Source organism: Centropristis striata, chromosome 10 (assembly GCF_030273125.1).
Source record: "Centropristis striata isolate RG_2023a ecotype Rhode Island chromosome 10, C.striata_1.0, whole genome shotgun sequence".
In the NCBI taxonomy this organism is placed as follows: domain Eukaryota; kingdom Metazoa; phylum Chordata; class Actinopteri; order Perciformes; family Serranidae; genus Centropristis; species Centropristis striata.
The window spans coordinates 25,331,145-25,356,233 of NC_081526.1; the positions used below are offsets into that span (position 1 = coordinate 25,331,145).

Consider the following 25,089-nt stretch of genomic DNA (forward strand, 5'->3'; position numbering starts at 1 on the left):
GAGATCACATTGGAAATGTCCAAAAGTAAAAATGGTATGTCTGTTACAATAAAGTAACAATGTTGAGTTAGACAGATAACTGCTTTCTTTTTGTTTGCTCTATGTATTGTCCTCTCAGTATTCATATTGGTATAGTTGTATATTTGATAATGTAGGCCAAAGTCACACTAGAATGTTATTCTAGTGGCAATGTTAAAGACTACCAGTAACATAATTCTACATTTGTTAATAACTGGAAAGGGAAATATAATAATTTTTATGACTGCATAGGAGAAATATGTTAATGTAGTCTATAAGTCAAATAAAAAAATCAAAATTACTTTATTTATCCCCGAGGAGAAATTCAGTTAGTCTGGTAACTCTGAAGAATGAGACAGCCTGATAGATTTTAGATACAACATCTTATCCCACCACTCACTATTGTGACCCAACATAAAACACACTTTTTCACCTCTTTGCCCATGAAAATCTTTTAAACTAATGGTTGATTATTTCCAAGAAGTGACACATGATTTGGATATTTTCATGTCTGGGGAAAATTTGGGATTAAATGGGTTAATAAAACAAAAGCCTTGAAACATCACACATGAGCTGATGTAGCATCAAAGAAGGTCAGACCTGCTGTCTGGCTCCAGGTCCAATGGGAGGGCCGGCAGGGTATCAGGGGGGCTGTGGATTTCAATAGCTGGTGGTTCTGGACAGACAGTCACCTTATCACACAACAGCGCTGAATGTGAATCAGGGGTGAGGAGGCGAGGGATGTCAGACCCAGAAGAGTCACACAGATACTGGAGGCAGGACCATGGGGAAGAAGAGAAAAAGGAGAGAAGAGAAACTGACTTCACTTTGGTGGAACGGAATACAGAACATTTAGTGAGAGACACTAACAATTTTACCTCTGCAGCATCCAGAAAAGATATAAATAAACTACAGTTAGCTCAAAATCGTGCTGCCAGATTGGCCCTTCATTGCTCAAGACGCACCAATATTGCCTAAATGGACACTCGTCTGTCCTGGTTCTCAGTTGAAGTTAAACTCCATTATAGTCTTCTCACATTTTTTAGAAATATAATATTTAATCAGACACCTGAATACTTCTTCAACCAAATGAGAAGCACAAGAAACAGACACAACCATTCCACCAGGAGCGCCAGCTCAGGTCATTTACCTCCAACACCAAGAACAAACATACTCAAACACAAAGTTATCTATCGTTCAATAATGTCATTGAACTCTTTGCCTTCTCACAACTCTAGCACGCAAAACAAATTATCATTCAAAAAATTACTTAAGACGCACTTGATGCCGCCCACCATATGACTGATTACTAATATGTTGCAATTTATTTTGTTTTCTTACTTTATTTCTTTTTCTCTGCTATATCTGTAGCCTGATGATCCTTCCTTTTAAATGTTCTCTAATGAAATGATAAATTATAAGTGTATACAGCTGATATTGACACTATAGACATCTGAATTAATGATTTTTACAGTATAACATTTGTCGGGGAAATATGAATGTACAATTTTTTTAACAGTATTGCATGTATGTATTAATCGTGTTTGTTATCGTTTTTCTTGTATGTACTGTTTTTGTTCATGCTGTTTGTATGTCATGTTCTATGTCTTTTAAGGGACCCCAGGAAGACTAGTTAGCTATTTTTATTATTACTAGCTAATGAGGATCCATTCAATAAACAATAAACCACTGAAATGAACATGATCAGCCAGCCACTATATTTATAGGCGAGCTCTATCGTCTCTCACAAACACCTAAAAAAGCCTTCTGCTGCATTTTAATTCAGCTTCATTTTTGACAATAAATGCCATGTTCTCACAAAACAATTTATCTCTTCATCTCAGAAATAAACAAAGATTTGCCTGTTCTTTGCACAATAGTAAACAACTGTATTAACACAAGTCAAACTGTGGCGTGCTCTGGCTGCATACCTGGAAGTGTGCAGGCAGCTTGATGGAGGGGTAAAACGTTGCCTTCACAGTCTTACAGCACCAATAGGAGCAGCAGACCACGAACAGCACAACCAGGAAGCAGATCATCAGCGAGCCCAGGAAGTACAAGAAGACCTGCCACCATGGAATGGGACCTGTTCAAGTGACACACACAAGTTATGCTTTTCAGTTGTGAGTCTCATCTTTCTGATCTTCTTCCATTTAAAACAATTCACCGGTCTACACAGGTAACACAAAATGTTTCATTGATACCCAGGGAGAAATTGCTTAACAGGTTGCAGTTCACATAACAGAAGCCTGGAACTTATTTTTTACATTTTACACATATCTGCAGTGGTTGGGTGATGAGCAAGAAGCAGTGCCAAATGGTCAGTTAGCTTGTTAGCTTAGCTTGGTTGCCAACAGTTCACAGACATTCATTTCAATATGTATCACAACATGAATGTAAAACTACATTAAATATTCAAACTGACCGTAATCATAAAATTCAATAACTATTTTTATTTTTAATTACAGCTGTTGGAAAACATCCATCAGACAAACTGCTCCAGGAACCTCACCGCTGCTGCACTAACAGGATCCTGTTCAGAAGCTTTAAATTGCCGGGTATTTTTGGAGATTTTGTAAAATGCATCCACAATGATAAATCTGACATTGAATGTGTTCTGTGATTAATTATCTTTATTAATGGTTTTCCTTGTTGAAAGCAGTTGTTAGCTGTCCACTTACTAATTCACTAAGAGTCCGAGTTCCTGACTTGTTGATCATTTAGAACAGGGATGGGCAACTTAAATGCTGGAGGGTGCCACAATTTTTCATGGACACTACCACAGGGCCACATATAGGACCGTGCACTTAACCAGATATGATGAAACTGCAATTGTAAATATGTTGACAGTGCAGTAACTTAACATATTTCATGCTCAAATGCATGTATAACAGTATAAATAGGAATACAAAAGGTTTGAGGCAAAAAAAAAAAAAAAACTTACTGTGACTTTTTTTTTTTCAGTGCCAAAACAGCAGACCAACATTAATTGCAAGAAGTCATTTTGTGTATTTTTACACTGCACTTTTAAGATTTCATGCTCAAATGCATGTAGTTTTACTGTGGGCCACTTCAAGTGAGGGTGCGGACCATATGCGGCACCCGGGCCTCCTGTTGCCCATCCCTGATTTAGAGGCTAACATAACCTTTTCTTTTTTTAACCACACAAGAAACTTTTTTTTTAAATTATCTTGTTTTTTAACCATATTGTTTTTTAAATGTTTAACTGATAATAATAACGGTCAAATTTTTTTTTGTTGTTTAATAATTATTTGTGCACAGTCAACTTGTCGAACAGATATTAATTGAATCGAATTATTGATTAGGCTAGCATCCCTATATTCATGTATGATAATGCAAATACTTAGTAACAGTAACACTAAGTAAACACTGTTAACCTATGTTGATGTATACTGTAGGACTGTGTACAGACCACTAGTCCAGACTGCTGTCCATAACTTTAGAAAGTATTCCCAGCAACAGGCAGTTACCTTCGGTCTGCATGCAGTGGGCTGAGGTGAAGTTGCTGCTCTTGTTGGGGCCACAGAGTGACTGGACCCTCACACAGTACCAAGTCCAGGCCTTCAGGTGTGGCAAAGTCACCACGTTGACACGGCTTGCCAACGTCTGGATTTCGGGGGTCTGAAGGACACATGAGCACATGTAAGAACTTTAGCCTGCACACTTCAGCTATTGCACCGAATCACCTACTTCTAAGCAATCAACTTTAACATTCTGTATTTCTCCTTGATCCTCCATGAAATACCTCAGTGTATGTAAAGCCAATGACAAAGCTATGCTTGTCATTACTGTCACTGGCCTACAGTAACACTATGCTGGGGTGGAAGTTTCTATCTATATTTCTGGCACCTCAAAAACACCAGTCAACTCTCATAATTGGCAAGCCAGGCCAGGTGATCACACGTTTATTCAAATGTCAACTTGAATGTTGAGATTTGAAGATCTTCTGTTTTGGATGTTTACCACGTAGACCCAGCTAGAGAATAGCAGCCCTGGAATTGTTTAGTAGTCCTTCTCAAATATTTACCTCTGATCCCATAAATGTTGTGTATTTAAGAAAAAAAGGTGGAATGCTTTTAAACTCTAAATTTGAAGACCCAATAAAATAAAACATTTTCCAACATCTAAGGCTGGTGTTGGTGCATTAACTTTTCTCCTATATCTATAATGACAATCTATATCTAAATCGGTAAGATGACTCTGCCCTTGGGTGCATACACATTCATCACGGCTTTTCCTACTATTTAGACAAATTAATTTCAAATCGATATTGACCATCAAAACCTACCAAAATAACTTAATACAGATCTAATAATTGTAGTTGGTTCCCAATGGACTTCTTTAACACATTTTGTTTAAGCTTTCTGGGTGTTGTTTTTATTTACTGCTCCAGAATAGCTTTTCCAACTTTTTGTACACAGATGTAGAAATAATAATGGTCCAAAATTATGTGTAATTGCATATATATCCAGTTGTTAGCCTGTGGCTCATAGTAATTAGCTGAGCGATATCATGAGACGTGAGAGGTTGAAGGTGTAAAGATGTAGTGTCACTGGCCCTCATTTATCAATTAAGCGTCGAAACCAGCACAGAAATCTTCCTATGAAAATGTTCATGTGTGAGTCATGATACGCTCGCATCTCTCCAATCACAGTGCAAGAATGATCGGCTGTTGATAAATGTGGTGGATAGAAACAAGCGTCATTTAAATAACAAGCCCTAATATAAACCCGATTCAGAGACCTCGCCCTGAGTTTTACTCCAGAGGACACAATACAGCCAAAAAGAAGATTTTTTTTCTTTTCTTTCAATTGTGCACCGTTACAATGAACAACACATATGACGAAATAGACATTTTATGCAGGTACAGAAAGATGCAGCGACCGGAGTTCATAGGATAAAAGTATATTTTTGTATTTATACTTATTTTTTACTCACTCAAGCAACTTCGGTGAATTTTAAATTTGGAGGGCAGACAAAGTTTTCAAAGCTCTTGGTTGCAGGAGGTAAACAATGTAGAGTAAGTTTGAACACCAAAAGAAGAGGAATTTCTCAGAGGCAGAAAGTGAAACGCTGACGTTGCAGCTGCAACAGAACAAACTAGTTTTGTTTGGCAGCATAAAAAGTGAAAAGGAAGGAAATCAGTGGTGCTGTGAGCAGAGTAGCAGTGGAACATTCAACTCCTGGTGAGGTTTGATTATTTCATTTATACATTGTGATATATAAAGCCTAATAGCCTATATAATGTGCAAATTATATTATTATCATGGAGAGATATTGGTATTAGAACAATAAAATAAAAACTTAATTTAGTAAGAATTCTGTCCCAGATAGAGATGTGTGTGGCAGCGCTTATTGGAAATGTTTCTATTCACGCACCACCAATGTCCGAGCCGGATTACCGTACACATTTATTAGCAGAAGACAACAACATTTAATAGCCTCAGCTAGCAGCCTGTTTAGAGAATTTCACGGTTGCAGGGTTTATTTATTTTTAATTATAAATGATAGACATGCTCTGGTTTGTCACTATTTTAAAAAACCCACCACAGAGTTTTATCAGCTCCAGACGTTGATACAATAGTGTCAGAAAAATTCTGACAGATGTGTGGACTTACACCGACACAAACTTGCGTAAACTTTACGAGCTGAGAGCAGACATGAGATCTGATCGTACCCTCTGCTCACGACCAAATTGATAAATGTCGAGCCTTGTAGAAATGTTTGTACGCCCATTTTCCTGTCGAATGTTCATTTCGTAAATAAGGGCCAATGTGTTTAAATTGAGCAAACACATCATTCGTGTTCATGCAAATTAAGAAATGTATATCAACAATTGAATACATTTATTGTTTAAACAATTTTTTTTTTTTTTTAATCTAAAATTTTCTAAAAAGCTGTAGCCCCTTTCATACCTCCGTTTGTTTACAACAAGCACCGGACAATCTGTGCAGTTAGCTATGTCGGTTTGCTTATCATGGGTTGCGGACACCACGTATAAAGTAGGGGTGCACTGATTTTGAATTTTCTGGCCGATCACCGATTTTTAAAAAGCCTGACCTGCCGATTCCGATTTTGGCCGATACCGTTTTTTTTATAACTCACAGCATACATTTGTACCCTTTCATAGTGCAGTCCGGCGTCGCGGAACGAGGTGGGAGGAGACGGTAGTGACGTGAGACCGAGCAACAGCAGTGCTAATAGGCTAACAGTTAGCTCTGTAGCAGTACAGTGTGTATGTGCTGCAGCAGCATGTGTTCACTTAGCGACCTCCGTTTGTTTACAACAAGCACCAGACAATCAGTCTGGTGCATGCACAGTAAGCAATGCCCGTTTGCTTATGATTGGCGGCGATCACCACGTATAAAGTGAGCATGCAGGTTTGTTTACAATAAGCGGTGGACGCTGTGCAGTTAGTGACAGCAGCCACAGTTGTTGTGCAGCTGAACAGATGACTGTCAGACCAAGTTGGAGTTGTGTGTTAGATGTCACGCGTTAGATGTGTTAGATGGACGGCTCATTCATAGTGGTCCCACTTCCAACAGTCCCACCAATTTTCTGCCTCTGTGACTACCTCTGGAGGCGGAAAATTGGTGTGATCACTTGATCCCGGCATCCTGCTTTGTGCTTGTTCATAGTGGAGGCGAAATGTTACAGAGCCGTACATGTCCCGGCATGAAACAGCACTATGAAAGGGGCTAATGAAAGGAAAGACTACCATAGGCTGCTCCACAGGTTCAGGGAGTATCACTTGAAATGGGACAAGTACCACTCCTATATATCAAATGATTAATGGTGTTTCCAGCTCTTGCTCTGATTAAAATATTAGCAAAAGATTATATAAAACCACTTAGGGATACACTTATTAGGTAACTGACTGATGTGCATTGCTGCCAAGATTTAAGCATTCTTGCATTACTAATTTTATTTTTACATTTATTTATTTTATTTATTTATTGTTGTTAGCATTGGGTTATTTTAGGATGTACTCCTGTTACCTGCGACTGTTTTATCAAACCAGTTTTGAGGCAGAGCTGTAGGCTGCTTTACATAAAAGCTGCTGGGAGCCAGTCGCATCAGACAAGAACCTTTATGCATTTCCTCATGTAAAATTCATCTGCTGTATAGCACAGACAGAAAACACGCTCAGCTGAACATAAAGAAAGCAGGTGCTCTGCTAACAGGGCTGAGTGTGTGACTTGATAATGTGCCTGCTGCAGTCTCAGGAGTTTCACTAGGTGTCTTTAGGGACTGATTAAAGATGGAAGTGTGAAGAGGGGAACCTGTTACATGAAGAGAAAATGAAATGAAAAATATGTTTGAGAGTTATAACAAATGGCTTTGAAAATTAACAGCAGGGAATTGATGCTAAAGAGATGTACTATTGAAAGGCTGTTTAAGTCCACAACCTGATTCATATTCTGTATGGAGTATAAGTTTAAGATTAAAGCAATATGGTACACATGGGCCTACTGATTGTCAGAAGCACCAGAGATGGGTACCTGTGCATCTTCAGAGCGTTCCCAGTAGAGGATGTGGTAGGACAGGTCAGGAACATCTACCCTCATGCTGATGTTGGTGCTTGTCAGAGGATCAACCAGGATAACGTCCAGGTCACTTCCAGCAGGAGAAAGATCCACTTTGGATGGAGGACCCACAGCAGCTAGCAACAATTGGTGAGAACAATAGAGAAGTTAGGGGCTGGTGGGGCCATTTCTTTTTTAAAGCTTCAGTAGCTCAAACCTAGTATTTAACCCTTTGATGCACAACATATAAACACCTTCTAATGCACTACATGGGTCAAAAATGACCCGCATTCATTTCCCATGGCTGTGTGTTTTAAATTTTTTTTTTTTTTATTACAACAGATTATATCTATTTTTTTGTATTATTACATCAAGTTTACACACATGGGTCAAAAATTACCTTGTGCATTAGAAGCGTAGTGGTACAAAAAGTGATGCACTGAATTAACAATTTGAGTATATGTGTAACTATATTTGTCTTATTTTTAAGGTTTAACTTTAAAATAGTTGTTAGAACCACCAGATTACATTGGAAAATCATATATTTTAACATTTGAGACTTATTAGAGCCACCAAAGAATAATTTCCATTGGAAAAACACCAATTTAACAAAATAGGATAGTAAATATTTATGTCTTCTTTGTCAGGTTTTAAATTGGTGATTGGTCAACACAACATGAGTCAGAAATTACCTTGTGCATTAGAAGCATAGTTATAAAAAAAAGGGGGGTTTTATTCAAAAAGTAAGAAATGAAAACAAAAAATTAGGATGTATGGCGAAAACAAGTTAATTGAGGAAAACCTAGAATACTGAATGATGAAATTAATTTTTTGCAAACATATAGAATATAAAAACTTAGTAGGGTCACTTTAGACCCATGTTGTGCATCAAAGGGTTAATAATAAATTGACAAGAATTAAATGAACAGTGTGCTGTAGGATAAATTTAGTTCCAGGAATGTAGTTTCACAACATCCTCAAAAGGACCAAGGTGTAGTGGTTAGCACCTCGCCTCACAGCAAGAGGACTGCCGGTTCAAATCCGCCTCACGTCTGAAGCTTGCATGTTCTCCCCGCGTCAGCATGGGTTCTCTCTGGGTCCTCCCGCTTAACTGCCCATACTCTGATTTTCAGATAATGACGCGTCTCTATTGGCATTTTTTTGATAATCAAAGCACATTTCGTTTTTTTTGGCTTGTTTCTAAAGTGTAGTTGCTTATCTGGGCTTCCTCCTAGCTCAGAACAGTAAAAAGGTGTTCTCAAGCAGATATTTTCAATGATATTTAAAAGCAGTATAGTTTGTCCTCTGACAAGATTTGTCCTCTATTATACATAATTGAACATACAGTTGAATTTAAAGTAGCATTAAAGGGAGAAAAAATAGAAATTGTTTGACATATTTGAAAATTTAAAGAAATGTAACGCAATAGTTACTTTCCCTGGTAACTACTTACTTTCATAATGCTGTAATTCAGTTACTAACTCAGTTATTTTTTGGTAGAAGCAACTATAACTAATTACTTTTTTTTTTTAAGTACCGTGCCCAACACTTTTCTCCATATATATGAAGGTAAAGGAGTTAGCTCTGTACGAGTCTGTATAATGTTCTACCACCTGTAACAATGGTTTTCTCACCATCTTAGTTTTTCTTAGTCCAAGTCATTTCTAACTCTTTCATTAGTTTGTTAGAACCATTATTGCTGCAGACGAAGATTATCTGTCATTTGTCCTGTTTCTCTGTTGTAATTATTTGAAAATGGGATCTTCTGCAATCCCTTCTGACACTTGTCTGAATGTCCTGGCTTAAGTCACTTCATACTGGTTTTCTTTATTGCCGAGAGATATGAGGACTGAAAGAAGGTAAATCTGAGTTCTGTTTGTTGACATATTGGTTTGAAGTCCTGGAACTAAAAGAAAAAAGGAACATTAGCACTTAAAATCCACAGTACATACTGTGTGGATTCAGGATGATATCTTGTGTCATTATTTGGTTTACCGTGTATGTACTTGGTACAAGAGTCTAAATTTGATTTGCAAATGTTCATATCCCATCTGTTTTATAATGTTAAATAAATGTTAAGTTGGTTGAAGTCTATTAGCTGAGTCATTGTGCTGAAGCTTTTTTTTTTATTATTTGGAGAGAAAGTTGCTTGTTTTGGGCTTGTTTTCATAGGCCTGGTTGTTTGTTTCTCTCGCCAGATCTGGCAACACTTGTCATTGTACTTGATGCACAGAAGCACCTGACTGAGTGGAGTGGTAGGGTGCTTAAGAGCTCCAGGTTAAACTACGATATGAATCTTCCACAATTTATATATCTACTACGGCCTCCTTTAATTTAAATTGTTGAACAAACTTCATATGTCATCTAAATATATGAGGCATGTGAGGACACGCTTCAAAAATAGTCTCAATCATGAACCATAAAATTTGTTTTAAAACCAACAATGCAAATGTTGCAAGCACTTGCCTCATATTGAACATGTTCTGAGACTGTCCCAACCCATCATATTACCCAAATGTTCCATTCTGATATCAGTATTTGCATATCTCATTTGTGATATATCACAATATAATTTTTTTCTGGTAATTCAATAAATAAATAAATACTCCCTATGAAATAATGCCTATTTGTGTATACTCAATACTAAATATTAGCTAAACAGCCCCTCTGTGGTTTGCTTCAGCTTGCTCCCACATACAAGGATCAGAGCAGAAATCCTCAGTGCTGCTGGAACACTGTTTGAGCGACACCGCCATAGAAAAAAAATCAGAAAAATATTTTAATATTTTATAGTTGGAGCCTTCCCTATTCTTTGCATTCTTCAACATGTTGAGACAAGATAAGCTCCAGTGCAAGCAGCAGTCTGACAGTTGGACCATTTCCTGAACTTGATCTATGCTTTTGTCTGTGTGCTATTTGGTGAGGAAGTGGTCCAAAAGTTGCACTGAGGAAAAAAAAAAGTCTCATATCCACATATGTTTCTGCTGCAATTTCAGTGTCATTTTGTCCACAGGCTAACTAAAAAAACTTGAAGCACATGTACTGCAATGATGGAAGAATGCTTACAACACTTTTTCTTAGTTTATTAAACCCCTGCAGCCATGAAATGCAGCAAGAAACATGTTTGAAAGTCTGCAGCTTGTGAAAGTGCTGCTTCATAGTGAAAGCCATTACTGGCATCTGTTGTGTTTACCTTGTTTAAAAGGGCCACCAGTCAACGAAAAGAATATTTCACCATTTCTTTAGTCATTTTTTACTTACTTCAATGTGATCACTGACTGCTTTGAGAGACCACACCATATTCTAGATTATATGGCAGCATTGCTCTGAGACACCCAGGACCCACTGCTGTACGCTGGCTGTTTGAGCTTGCACTGTTGGAATACCATTACTTTTTATGTCATCTCAGTTTGTCTTGTGTGGGTTGCTGCATTCTGCACATTAAGAAATAAAGGTAACATTTTATATTAGGGAACATATGCAACATTAATTAGTTGCTTATTAGCATGCAAATAAGTATTCTTTTGGATGATTGGATGAGGATTGGTAGATTATAATTAATAAAAGTGGATCACTTTGCACCAATGTTAGTCTACCAGTGATCCACTCTGTGTAGAGTAATGATTGACATTACAATCTAATAAAATTCTCAACCAATCATCCAAAAGGAGCCACCAGTCATGTCAAAGGTCTGGAGAAGGTGGCTATTTGCCGTTTCCATGGTTTCGTTCGCCGCTATGTAGAGACTTATAAAGTCCATACAAAGTAAAGCATATTAAGATCATGACTCATATACAACAACTCCCTTACTTACTACTAATAAGCAATAATTCTGAGGTTATTGAGGGGAAACTCTTAGTTAATGTCTTACTGGTTGTATAATAAGGCCATGCAGAATAAGGCATTAATAACTATTTAATAATGACTAATTAAGAGCCAATATGTTACTTAATTGCATGCCGATAAGCAACTAATTCATGTTGAATATATGTTCCCTAATGTAAAGTGTTTCCAAGAAAAATTATATACTATTATTATTCATTCTAAGAAACACTAACAAATGAATTCATGCTTAAATTCAGCAGTAAGCTGCCAGCAGAATGACATTTGTCGGTACGTTGTTCTAAGCTTGGTGAAGCTGTGTTCTATCATGTTGCAGATGTTTCCTTTTACTTCTTTCATGATCTCTACTGAATCCTACGCTGTGGTTTTGAAAGCTCACAGCTTCATTTCTCAAAACACACACAAATCTTACATTTCCTGTCAATGTGGCTCACAGCTCTAGAAAGACCACTCGAGGGTTGTACTCTTGTTCTCTATCTTGTGACTGTCAGGACCTGTTTGTCCTGATTTGATGGTTTGTGGTGGACCAGCTTAGATCACATGCTGCCATAGGTTGTGTGTAAAATGTCTTTCCTGTTGACTTTAAGTTATCTGAAGTAGCGGAAGTGAACATTTTCTTTTACTTCTGCACAGAGGGTGCAAATCTTTTACACAGGTAAAAAGTGTGCCCTGCGCGGGGGAGTTGATGGTGTCTGCCAGCACCTGAAGGGCTCTGAGGCTGAACTATACAGGACATTTGTGCACAGTAATAAACAGGGAAAATGTCTAACTTTCATATGAGGCCTCCCAAGATTTAGGAAAATGCACTTTTATTAAAAAGAAGCCTGCAAATATTCAATTACTTTTTTGAATATCAAATGATTCCACTGTCACTATAGGTGATTTACAGTGTTGAGTGAAATGGTTGATGACTTGCTGATTGGTATTTCTCTGAGTTGTTTAACTCTATAGAGTCTTGGGCTATTTTGTTCATTTTTGAATCCTTTTCATGTCTTTTTTTGTAATTTTGTGTCTTTTTTTAATCATTTTGTGTCTTTTTGTTTCTTTTTTGTCATTTTGTGTCTTTTTTTGGTCATTTTGTGTCTTTTTTAGTCCTTTAGTCCAACATAAAATGTGATTTTGAATCTTTGTTTTTACTTTCAAAACACTATCATGCTCAATAAAAAAATGTAAATGTTGCAAATGTGAACAAAGGTTGCAAATATAACATAAGAGGGATACATCCAGTTCTATCATTTTATACTAAATATATTTGACCTTATCTCCAGTTTTACTTGGTATATCATCATCAAACTGAAACTGGCCTCATGGAGTTTACAGCCAGATCTTTAGAGGTAAATTTACAGTAGGGCTCCACGTTGGTTTGTTTTCTAGTCTGGATGTGATGAAGAAGTCTGGATTTGGAGCTTTTGGAGACTCCAGAGGGTTAAGAGAAGGAAGCCCTGTCTTGTAATGTATCAAAGAGGTGTAGTTTCACTGAATACCAAACTAATGAGCTCACTGAAGATGAATGAATGACTGAACCCTTAGTGGTTGGTTTTCTCTCCACAGGTTTTCCTGTAAAAACATCAATGATTACGATCATTGATGTATCCAGTCCATGACACTCTCTGATTTGCCACCATTTATTCCTGGTGCTCTAATACCCCTTAGCTTGTTGTGTTGTTACAATGAAGGAGTAGACATTAATGATACGCCATATTAAATAAAAGCATGCATGCATTATATTATACAATATAAAGTTATTTTATACTTGATAAACAACGCAAAGCTGAATGAATGAAAATCCTGTTCTCACAGGAGAAATAACAAAATGAATAAACAAAAGGGAAATAACGTCCAAAGACAACAATGGTTACTGAATTGACTTCTTCAGCCAGACGATTTAAACTGATGCCAGTTGAGACTCTGATCATGTGAATGCCAGGATCAAACTTATAGATCCTGGTTGTGCATGTGATGAGAGAGTGGGCAGGTCTACTCTGAACATAATGCACAAATCTATGCAATGTTATGGCCATTATCCTTTTGTGGACGTAGCACAAAATAATATGTTAGTTTCTAGATTCTCCTTTAATTTCATTAAAAAAATCTGCAGTGGCGGTTTATTGTATATCAGTGTGAGGAAACCATGACAATTTTATCTAGATGCATTACAGTAATGAAATTGTGAATCAAAAATATATGTATAAAAATATAGAAAATATTATTTTAACACAAAATAATGAACTGTGCCTCATTTTGGTTATATTGTTCATTCATATAATGAATAGTGAAATATATTTAGTCTAATAAAGTATGTCCCGTAAAAAAAGTATGGATGATACTCTGAACATAATGCAAAAATCTATGCAATGTTATGGCCATTATCCTTTTGTGAACATAGCACAAAATAATATGTTAGTTTCTAAATTGTCCTTTCCTATTCTAAAAAAAAAATCTGCAGTGGCGGTCATATTTCAGCAGCAGAGTACTGCCGCCTCTAGATGCATAGAAGGAAAACACTACTCTCTTTCTCACCATCTCTATCAGGGCAGAATTCCTTCAGCACCCAGTCCGACTGACGCCCGTCCACATTGGCTTGTACACGAAGCATGAAGATGCCTGAGTAGAACAGGTTGACCCTGGTAAGATCACATGACCTCTGGGACGTCTTCTCACATACTGTGGACCAGTTCGGACTCTTTTTCTTTGATTTCAGCTTAAACCTCCTGAGGGGACAAGAAAAAAGGCATTAATCATTATTAAACAACTCAAAATTCTGGTTGTCTTGAACTACACATCCTTAACCCATAAGAATCCAGACTCAGTTATTCTTAAAGGATGTGTTCTATAAGTGGACCATATAGAACACATTTCTGATGTTTAAAAAAAAAAAAAAAATACTACCCCTAAATGTCAAAGATCTGTGATGTGACATATATGTTACAATGGGCGTTTATGGTATTTATGTTAGATAAAAACTAGACCCATTTTCTGCTTACAGAGACATACATTTGCCTTTTTATTTTGCATCTCCATAACATATATCAAAATTGTGACTTAAATTTGTTCAGGAAATATGGTCAGAACAAGTTAAATGCAATACAGGACACTCTATTAACGGATTAGAATTGTTAAATGGGTTTAAACTTAGCCTCATAACAAATAATACGTTTTTTAAAATTAGCTACTTTTTCACATGTTTCCAGTCACAGTCACATTTTGGAGAAGTCAATTCTTGTTAAAGTCACATGACCACCACAGCAGGGTGTGCAGTATGTGTCGCTTAGGGGTTTAATGAGTTATGGTGAAGCATAAAGCTGAATATGGGAGACTATAGTACATTTAAAGTGTTTGTTACACGGGTGTCACCATGGGTTCTTATGGGTTAATTTAAAAATAGAAGTTTAAGAAATCTGAAAATGTAATGGTGCCTCTATACTACATATACTTTGGACAGGTCCACCGCTTAAGGACTGGTGGAACAACATTCATCAGGTTATATTTGAAGTCCTGCGCAAAAGGTTCCAAATCTCTGCAAAACTGTGTGTCTTGGGATCGACCACTGATGACCACTGATACATGTTTTGAAAAAAGATGGATTATTTTAGCTCTCACTACAGCAAAACGGATACTACTAAGACACTGGAGGAAAAAACAGAATGAAGAATGGACTACAACAATGGCACAGTTAGCTGCCTACGAGAGGGTGACGTACTCCCTACTGGAGAAACTGGATCAATATATGCTCACTTGGAGCCCTTTTACTGACTGGTTGTCTGTGGGTTAATGGTTGCTGTGACAATGCAGTGTCGTCGTTGATTTGGTGTGCTTATCTGTTGAGAGGTATCAGTGTGGTGGTCTGTGGTTGTGTTTGTTTGTTCTTGTTTTTCAACTCATTTACTGAAAAAAAAGAAAAAACAACAATTCATAACTGGTTTAAATCAGAATTTGTATAATATTTGAAACACTGCACATGCACAAGACATCTTATTGGTTCTTCTTCACATTTCAATCAAAATAACTTACGATCAATAATTCACATTGCAGTTTACTGACTGAATGTTGTTGTGCTCACCTCCCCAAGCATGAGGAACTGCTGGCAATAAGCCAACTTCTGTTTCCTGTTGCCAGTAAAGACTTCGTGCTCTGAAGTTGTTTCCTGTTGGTTTTTTGGACTACATTTTGACTCCCAAACAACCAAATCACACTCTGGTGCCAGACACAATTGCAATTATCATAGTGGCAAAGTAAAAATGCCCTAGAGGTTCAAATGTATTTTATTTGCGCACTGCAGCCCTGAGCAGACATGTACTCGGGCTGGGCTTGTGCTTATTTGGCTGATTCTCTTGAACATGGTGCAGCTCAGAGCAATAATCTAAGAGCATTGAATATATATTTTCTTTGACCCTTTATAACATATACAATCTAAAGTCACTGTTTAATATACATTTATAATCTTTTTTTTAATAATTTTTAGGTATTTCCTGACATTTTTAGAGACACTGAGCTAAATTCATTACCTTAACACATTCTTTAAAAAAAAAAAAAAAAAAAAAAGTTTTTTTTTTTTTTTTGGGCAAGCCCTTAAATGTGCTAAAGGTTAGCGGGTATCACCAAAATGTATTTTATTAAAATATACACATTTTCAATGCAAACAATTATATCGTTACCGTAACATTTAACCATTTTTTCTCATCAATTTTTATTCAGATTTTGTTCTTTATTCATTGTCAAAAACCATTGCTTGATTATATACTGTTAAATAATACATTTCAAACAAATGTATATTTATTTTTATAAAGCTTATCAAATATTTATTGTAAGTGTGAGGAAACCATGACAGTTTTATCTGGATGCATTACAGTAATGAAATTGTGAATCAAAAATGTATGTAGAAAAATATAGAAAATATTATTTTAACACAAAACAATGAACTGTGCCTCATTTTGGTTATATTGTTCATTCATATAAAAGTAAAATATATTTAGTTTATTAAAGTATGTCCTTATAATCTTCACAGACAGAACTTAGACTGGCTTCATGAGAATCACCCATTTGTGCACACGCCTACCCACTCCAAATATGGTCTCTCTCCATTTCAAAAAACAAAGATGGCAACAGACATGAAGCAAAATGACGACAGCCGTAACGATGAACTCAATGCTTCCAACTGGCAGTCCACAAACCAATGGGTGATGTCAGGCTGACTATGTCCATTATTTATATACTGCCTAGCACTGAATATTTATGCATTGAAATTATGTATCTGAATGTTTTTCAACGTAAAAATTCAATTTTTTGCGGTTGAATTTTTTTAGGTTTAATTTTTTGCGGTTTAATTTTTGAGGTTTAATTTTTTGAGGTTGAATTTTTAACGTTGAAAAACATTCAGATACATAATTTCAATGCATAAATATTCAGTGCTAGAAATTCAATGTCTTTTTTATTTCAAACTCCGATGACACAGATTTACTTCCATATGAGGGACAGTTAACAAAACAAGTACCTAGCCTGCCGGTAAAACAAAAGAAGAAGACTCAGTGAGTTTAACCAATGTCTGTTGAAAATAATCATGTGATCCACTTCTACACTTATAGAAGGCATACGATCTATTCCTCTGTTTTTCAACTGGAGCGGTAGCTAAGCTAATACAAGGAAATGAATGCTAACAACTTAAAACAAGATAAGACAAGACAAACAGCAATGAATACAATCACTCATTACTTCTCAGATGAAGTGTGTTTATCAGTATAGCGTCCCAGCTGAATGATTGTCTACTCTTGTACTGATGGTTAATAAAAAGCTTTATTTTAGGACTGTAGTTCCATCAAGACACACCTTAAGAGCTTTTGCCCCTGTCAGCCACTCATTATTATTTAACCTTTGTATTTTTAATTTTCTGGCACTATCTTTTTAAAATCAAAGCACCCGTCCCATAATGCAAAGTGGAATCACCTCTTCAGAAGAAAAGCGCCCGTCGACAGGGCAACACAAGAAATCAAGAAAATCCCAGAAAGTGAACAAACATTAAAAATAAACCTACAAATACACTCTGGACCTGCTAAAGGTAACCCTTAATAGGGCACTGATACTGTAAATACTTGCAAATTCCAAATTTCAACCCTAGAGAATATTGGAGGATATTACATACAGTCAGAATGTGTAAAAAAAAAAAAACATACGGACCCAGGTGAGGGGGGTAATATTTTGAGAAAAAAGTTCACAAAATGAAAGTGGAAAATCTACAAGAAAAAAATGCACAGATTAAAGAGATTTAAAGTGGTGAATCTGCGAGAAAAAAGTTGCAGATTTATGAGGTTAAAAGTAGCAGATTCTCATCTGCCACTTTTAATCTCGTAAATCTGCAACTTTTTTCTGACAGAGAGATTCAAAAGATCCTTCTCTCCTACAGCCATCAGGCTGTCTCATTCTAACAGAGATTCTAACAGACTAACTGAATTTCTCCTCAGGGATAAATAAAGTAATTTAGATTTCATTTTGATTAATATAGTAAGTGGCTGCATGGCCGACAGCCAGCGCGTATAGAAAGCTGAATAATACCCGCCCTACTGCAACTGCACAAACGGTGAAACCACTGGGGTTCTCCCTGTACTGGGAAATGAGTGAGCACAAAGTACTAATATAGGAAATTCAAAATAAATTAATAAGGTTTTGTATTGCTGTATACTGCATTAACAGTGTGTAGTTGGCACTCCTGGACTTGTCTCAGGGCACACAGTCTCACAGTCCGTACCGTGTCGGTTCGGTATGAATACATGTACCGTTCCACCACTACCTAATAATTAAGAAAAGTTAAATAAAACATTGTAAAGCTTAGCTTATACGTTTTAACAGCTTTTTACTTATGACATTCACAAATAGATTCAATCTAGGCGTTTCATCTATTTGATATGGACAGAGCTCTGAAAAGTTTGGCTTTTAGTTTAAAATTAAAAACTAAAATTTCTGTCATATGCATTGAATCCAAACAATACATTTTTCCAGAGTAATATGAAGTTGGGGCAGATGTGATCAGTAACACATCGGCACAATTTACTCAACAGATGTTTTGTACTTGGACATTTAAGAATAAATGTACTGGTGTTTCTCTTAACTCTCTACAAAAGACGCAACTTACATCAATGTAAGTTGAGTTTCTGCAAACATAGATTAGTCAGATAAAACCTGTGTATCATCTTGAAAGATACGTATGTCACTTTTTATTACACATACTAATCATAGCATTACATAACATGTTTATCAGAGCAATTACTTGGTCCAATTACTTTTCTGTGTATAATTCGAATCAACGTTATCATTCATTGGCTTACAATGTCTCCTGATGTCCCTTTATTCAGAAACACAGTTGCTCCTCAGCCTCAGTATCAATGGTTTTTCTTCCTCATGTACAATGTTTTTTACAAAGTGTGAGTGAGACTTACGCCACATATTGTGTGGTGAAGGTGACGGCATGGCCCTCTGCAGAACTCCGGTCCCAATCCCAGTGTAGTGTGTAGTTGGTGTTCATGGTGATCATGGTCAAGTTCTCTGGTGGGGCCACAACATCGACTGAAACAAACAAGAGAGAAGCCCACATGACAACATGGTCTATGCTGCAGAAGTTGCTACATTATTAAATACAATTAATAAAATCATTGGTTTAGAGGAGATGGCTAAAGATTTTGAAGATGATGCATGATTGCATGATTGATTCTCCTTAGCTTTGATGACAGTACAGATGTAGCAGATGTTAGCCAGTTTCCCATTTTCACAAGAGCCATTGACAATGCCAGATAGAGCCATTGTAATATCTGATAGCCCACAGTCAATGTGAAGACCGCTCTGTTGACTGTCCAGTACAGCACTGCATCATACATCAGATGGGTAACATTATTGCAAGCCAACTATCAATATATCCCATGGTTATGAATGTAGGTTTGCTTAGCAGCTAAGCTAAATCTTGTTTAATTTTTTATTTTAGAATAGGTGCTCTGTGCCAGGTCAATAAATTTGCCATGTTATGGATTTAGTGCTGAGGTTACCAATCTCACTTGAGGGGGCAACAGTTCTTAATCAATGGAAATTTAAAGCCTTTTTGGATGAAGTGGTGGGTGCTTATGTGGCTTCACAGATGCATACTGAGATCAGATTGATGGGAAATGCCTAGAGTTTTTTTTTGTGCTGCTGAAGTGTTTTTGGAGGACAGTACTCGCTGTGATACAAGTGCTTAATGCAGTAAACTCAGGCATGCTGATTTACTCTGCAACTTGGCCTTCCTTACCTTGTATCTTAAATCACATGAATTAGGGCAGCACAATTAGTCAAATTTTAATCGTGATCACGATTTTGGCCGCCACGATTAAATTAACCTGATCGCCGGCGATATTTCCATTTTAAAATGCGGCTCTCCTGCATATCTAATCAAGCACTTCTACACCAGTAGTCCACCAACCACCAGGGGGCGAGGCAGTTTTTCTCCCCTGAAAAAATCCTGGTTGCTGATTGGATAGAACGCTAAGCAGGATGTGACGTAGTACTCTACAAAACAACACGCACCATTTGTAAAAGTCAGCGAAACAGTGTTGCCAACTTAGCTACTTTGTTGCTAAATTTAGTGACTTTTCAGACCTCCATAGAGACTATTTTTTTAAAAAGCGACTGGCGACAAATCCAGCGACTTTTTCTGGTGTTATTGGAGACTCGTTCTTACAGCGGCGGCTCGTTAAGAGTAAGAATGACTCGAAGCGGCACAGTCCTCCTGCAGCAGTCTCTCCCAGCTGCAGAGCCCGAGGGGATGTTAACCCCTTAGTGTCCAGCATGCAAATTGCTAACAGGCTAACAGTTAGCTCTGAAGCAATACAGTGTGTATGTGCTGCTGCTGCAGGAGGTGTTCACTTAGTGATCTGTTTGTTTACAACAAGCACCAGACACTCTGTGCACACACTAAAAACTGTTCCTATTGTTTGTTTAAAAGTAGTGCAATAAAAATACAGAACATGACATGACATGACATGACATAACATGATGAATAATCATGATGAATAATCGTGATTACAATAGAGAATAAAAGAGAACAGTAAGGAGACCCAGTTAAAATGTATAAATAAATGATACATAAATAAGTAATAAATAATCAATAATTAATGTATGATTAACTAAATGAAAGTTGATAGAGCTGATACATACAATTATTCAATTAAACACATAATAGTTAAATAGGACATAAATGTATGTCATGAATTCATTTCTAAATGTTCATTTCCTTTATTCTTCCTTATATCTATTTTTACAGTAAAATAGTCAACTTTTCATGTCAGAAAAACAGAAACCCCTTTTCAGCTTTGTGAGGGGGCATGTTGTGGCTTCTCTTCTTTTTTCAACACAAACCACTGCACACACTAGAGCAGCTGGAGCCAAAAGCTGCTTCTCCTCCATTTAGTAAGTTTTTACTAAGAGCATGATGGGGGAAAAAATTGCATTGTAGGAAAAAAAATGCTCAAAGAATCTAGTTGTAGTCTTGTAAATAGTTACACTGAGATTTTAGATAGACTGTGAATCTTTCAGGGTGAGACTAAAAACTCTAAACACTTGTCTTTAGATGTGAGCAGGTGTGAGCTGATAGTTTTCCAGGTGTCTTTTCCACATCTTTTCAAAGTCTTCTGATGTTTAAGTAGCATTATTTGAAAGCCTTGTTCTCATCCTTTCACACCCAGCCTGGAAAAGTCAACAACCAGGTCTATTAGTCATAGTTTACCCACACCCTATCACAAAAGTCACGGGGTGGATCAGAGTCACGCTTTTCATTCACAGACAAGATCATTTTTCTGATCAGCAAAAAAAAAAAAAAAGAATATATCTTTGCTTCAATTTATTTGGTCAAATTAAATAGAACAAAAAAACAAACCCAAGATGTCCATCCAGTGTTTCAATTAAAGTATACAAACAAATTAAAGCGCAATAAAGTAAATAAAATAATAGCCAGTGTACATCATGTTCACATACTGTAAAAAAGAAAAGAAAGAAAAACAAGAAGACACTACCTGGGCATTCCTCAGCACTGAGTCTCAGGGTGTGGCACAACGCATTAACTCTGTAGAGTAGTTGCATGTGACTAACAGTGCTACTTCATAACATGTCTTTAAAGATAATCTTTTTTATTTTTAGTGAGGACTGAGTACAAAAAAGCAAAGTGAGTTACGCAGGTCTTTTGTGGATTATTAATGGACGTGACAGTTGCTAGCCTAGCAACAATAACACAATAAAATGCCCATAATGCAGCACACTCTGTGGGAGCTGTTGTTATAGAGGTACTATACATTCAAAAAGATGTTAAGAACAAATATCATGTCAATATTTGCCCCACTTTTTTTAAACTCCCCCCAAACATATATATTGTTTTCTATTTGGACCAATACAACATATTATACTGAAATTATCTAGTTTCAAATACAGCATTAATGAACTGTAACAACAGTATATTCTTCTGTCTGAACAAATTTCTCTAATTGACATTGTTCATTTCTGCACCAGATTTGTTCAGGCAGAGAAGGGGCGAGTTGGCTTGCTTTAGCCAACTCCTTTTCCCGTTTGAATAACAGAAACATTTATCTGATTGAATTACTTTTTACTCCAAGGACAAGAAGAGCTTGGATAGATAAACACTCAAGATTTAAAAAAAAAAGGAGAAGAAAGCCTTGGGTGAGTCATGACTATCACGGGATACTGAAGAGAGGAAGCTTCAAACATGCCTCGTCTTTCTCAATGCAGTCACTACAATACGTTTACAGCCTTGCAAAATTTAAAAAATGAATTTGCCTGTTAGGGAGCAAACTTATTTAACCAATAATCATTGCCACAGAAAATGTATGGTCCTGATATTTATTTTTTTTATCGCACCATCTACAACTTTGCAGCAAGAAGGCCACTGTCTGCCCCACACACACCTGCCAGGAAATGTTTGCAACCCGTTTATAGGTAGAAATGAGGAACAAACTATTATTAGCTGACTGCAGTGGCTGGAGGAGGGCAAAAATTCACAATCACGGGCTTTGTGGGAAGTTGTTGACGCTGTTGGAGTGTTCTTGTTGTAAGTTTGTTCTTTGGACCAAATCGTAGAAATGTAGCTTGGTGCAGGCAGAGTGTTATGAATGACAGGCTCGTGTTATTGTACTGCACTAATGCTAGGTCAGGGATGGGCAACTTAAATGCTGGAGGGGGCCACAATTTTTCATGGACACTACCACAGGGCCACATATAGGACCGTGCATTTAACCAGATATGATGAAACTGCAATTTTAAACATGTTTACAGTGCAGTAACTTAACATATTTCATGCTCAAATGCATGTATAACAGTGTGCGGGCCGTATGCGGCCCCCGGGCCTCCAGTTGCCCATCCCTGTGCTAGGTGATTCTAGCCCTGTCTTGCTGTCAATCAACCTGTTTTCAGACATATCCAAATCAGTGTTTCCGAGATGGACGTCATTAACCCTCTGGGGTCTATGATGGCGCCGTCCTGATTAGATCATGTGACTTTTAACAAAAAAACTAGAACACATGGAGCGCTGCTATCAACTTCACTCCAAAGTACAGACTTGAAACTTTCTCCCAATTTTTGTTTGACATTGCTAGGTCATGTAAAACCAAAGATATGATAGTTTTAAGTTGATAGTACAGAAATATTTGTGCACATAGTTTGTTTTAAAGAGTTGCAGCTAACAAGGAAAAAAATAATATGTGTTTGTAGTATGTTTTTATTGGATTTTTTGTATATAGTTTTATATTTAAATGTTACCTTTTTATATGTTTATATTTGTATCCTATGTTTCCATTTTCAAGTTCCAAAAAAGTACATTGAGCATATTTGTGGTTTTTATTGTAGTAAATAGAATACTTTTTCAACTCAGATTTCATGATTTTTGGGCTCAATAGGTTGATCAAGTAGGTTAAAGTGAGAAAATAATTGTGAGATCATATAAGTGAAGAAAAATGGAAACCAAATATGGGTATAGTAAACATTTTTTATGTGGTACATGAAGGGCAAAATCAAAAGTATTCAAAAACGGCCAAAATAGGCTCAGACCCCAGAGGGTTAACAAAAAATTGGTGTCAAAATACTAAAAGTGATAAAAATTTGTTTCCAAATTGAGTAGGCAAATAAAATCCATGCATAGAAATATTTAGTGCTAGGCATTGCCACAGATTTATATTTTTTCTCTAAATTGATCCAATTCTGATTCACAAGGTCCTGATTCCATTGCACATGTTTCAGTTACAATACTAATTTCTCTTGTATATGAATACATTTTCTGAGACTTAATGCTGTAAATTTATCAAGGAACCCTTTTCATTATCAAAAATATAAATTTGTTCATTAAGAACAGCATTCAAAGATTTGTGCTATCCAAAATACCGTCTCTGTTCATCAGAAGAATGGTTGGCCAAAAAAGCTTTACACAGACACACAGGTGTGCATGCGTGGTCAAAATAAATTATGCGCGGCTGATCATACGTACAAAGGTGCTTTCACAGACCAAGGTACTTTTTGGACATATTCAGGAATCAACAATGTATGAATAGACTGGGGAATCTTTGAGCAGTGAAAGAGGAACTCAGGCAGAGTGGCAGCGTGGATCAGTGAACAAAGATTTGGGTTGAGTTCCAACACAGATACAGGATATTTGTGTGTGTAAAAACACAGCAGAGCCCGAGGCAAAGGGGCCTGGATCGTCATCCAATGTGTGGAAGCATTTCTGGTTCAAGGCTAGAGACACAAAACTAGAACAGGTCATATGCAAAGAGCGCCAAATTATTGATTTATCTTATGTATTTATTCTTTAAGGAGATGGACTGATTTTTGGTTATTAAGACCAATTTTATTTTGATGCACATATTTGTACATTATCAGGAATATAGCACAATACGGATGTGAAAACAGTATATTTATGACAATAAAATGTTTCTGTTAAATCAACCAATAATGGTGATAATTAATCATGATTTCATATAGATCAAAATAATGGTGATAAGTATTTTAGCCATCATGGTGCAGCCCTGAGCTTGTTTGTGGACAGAGACTCCACTGTGGGAGGATCGATGGTTTACAGCTAGCAGGAAACGTTTGTCAGCCTCCTCTGTGTATCATGGTCATTTACATTTACATTTAGTCATTTAGCACAGTGGTTCCCAACCTTTTTCTTGAGGGATCCACATTTTTACCATTGTAAGCTTTGGTGACCCCCCCCTATATAAAACTTATTTTATATGAATTTATGTTTAATATATTCACTGCTTTCATTTGCCAGTTTCTCACTGCAAAAGTTGCATTTGGCTCTAATTTTGTCCATTGCTTCTATAAAGCCGAACTCAATGTATCTTTCATGGTACCCTTTCTTTTTCTTTCTGAGATATTCAGCATTCTCGTCCCTGACGCTTCGCCATTTTTCCATTAGCTCTCTGTTTCTGTTGCTACATGAGGTTACCGCTAGGTGAGGTTACCGCTAGGTGAGGTTACCGCTAGGTGAGGTTACCACTAGGTGAGGTTACCTGTGTATACTGCAGGATGGATGTTACACACACCCTTATTCTCACGATAAAGTCTATATTTTTTAACTTTTCTATAGTGATTTTTCTATTTAAATAAATGAATAAACATTTAATGTAGCCCTTATTTAGTTGTTTTTGTCATACTAATGAAT

General features: G+C 36.7%; 1 protein-coding gene across 1 annotated transcript in view; it reads right to left on the minus strand.

Annotated features, from left to right (window-relative positions):
• The window catches only part of il10rb (interleukin 10 receptor, beta), a 29,410-nt gene that overhangs the window by 2,428 nt on the left and 1,893 nt on the right, over positions 1-25,089 (minus strand). Inside the window, exons 2-7 of the mRNA XM_059342593.1 lie at positions 18,836-18,962; positions 13,929-14,119; positions 7,542-7,702; positions 3,510-3,660; positions 1,950-2,104; positions 619-788 (exon numbers count right to left, since the gene is read on the minus strand). Of these exons, the coding sequence (XP_059198576.1) occupies positions 619-788; positions 1,950-2,104; positions 3,510-3,660; positions 7,542-7,702; positions 13,929-14,119; positions 18,836-18,962 (955 nt within the window). The remainder of the gene's footprint in view (positions 1-618; positions 789-1,949; positions 2,105-3,509; positions 3,661-7,541; positions 7,703-13,928; positions 14,120-18,835; positions 18,963-25,089) is intronic.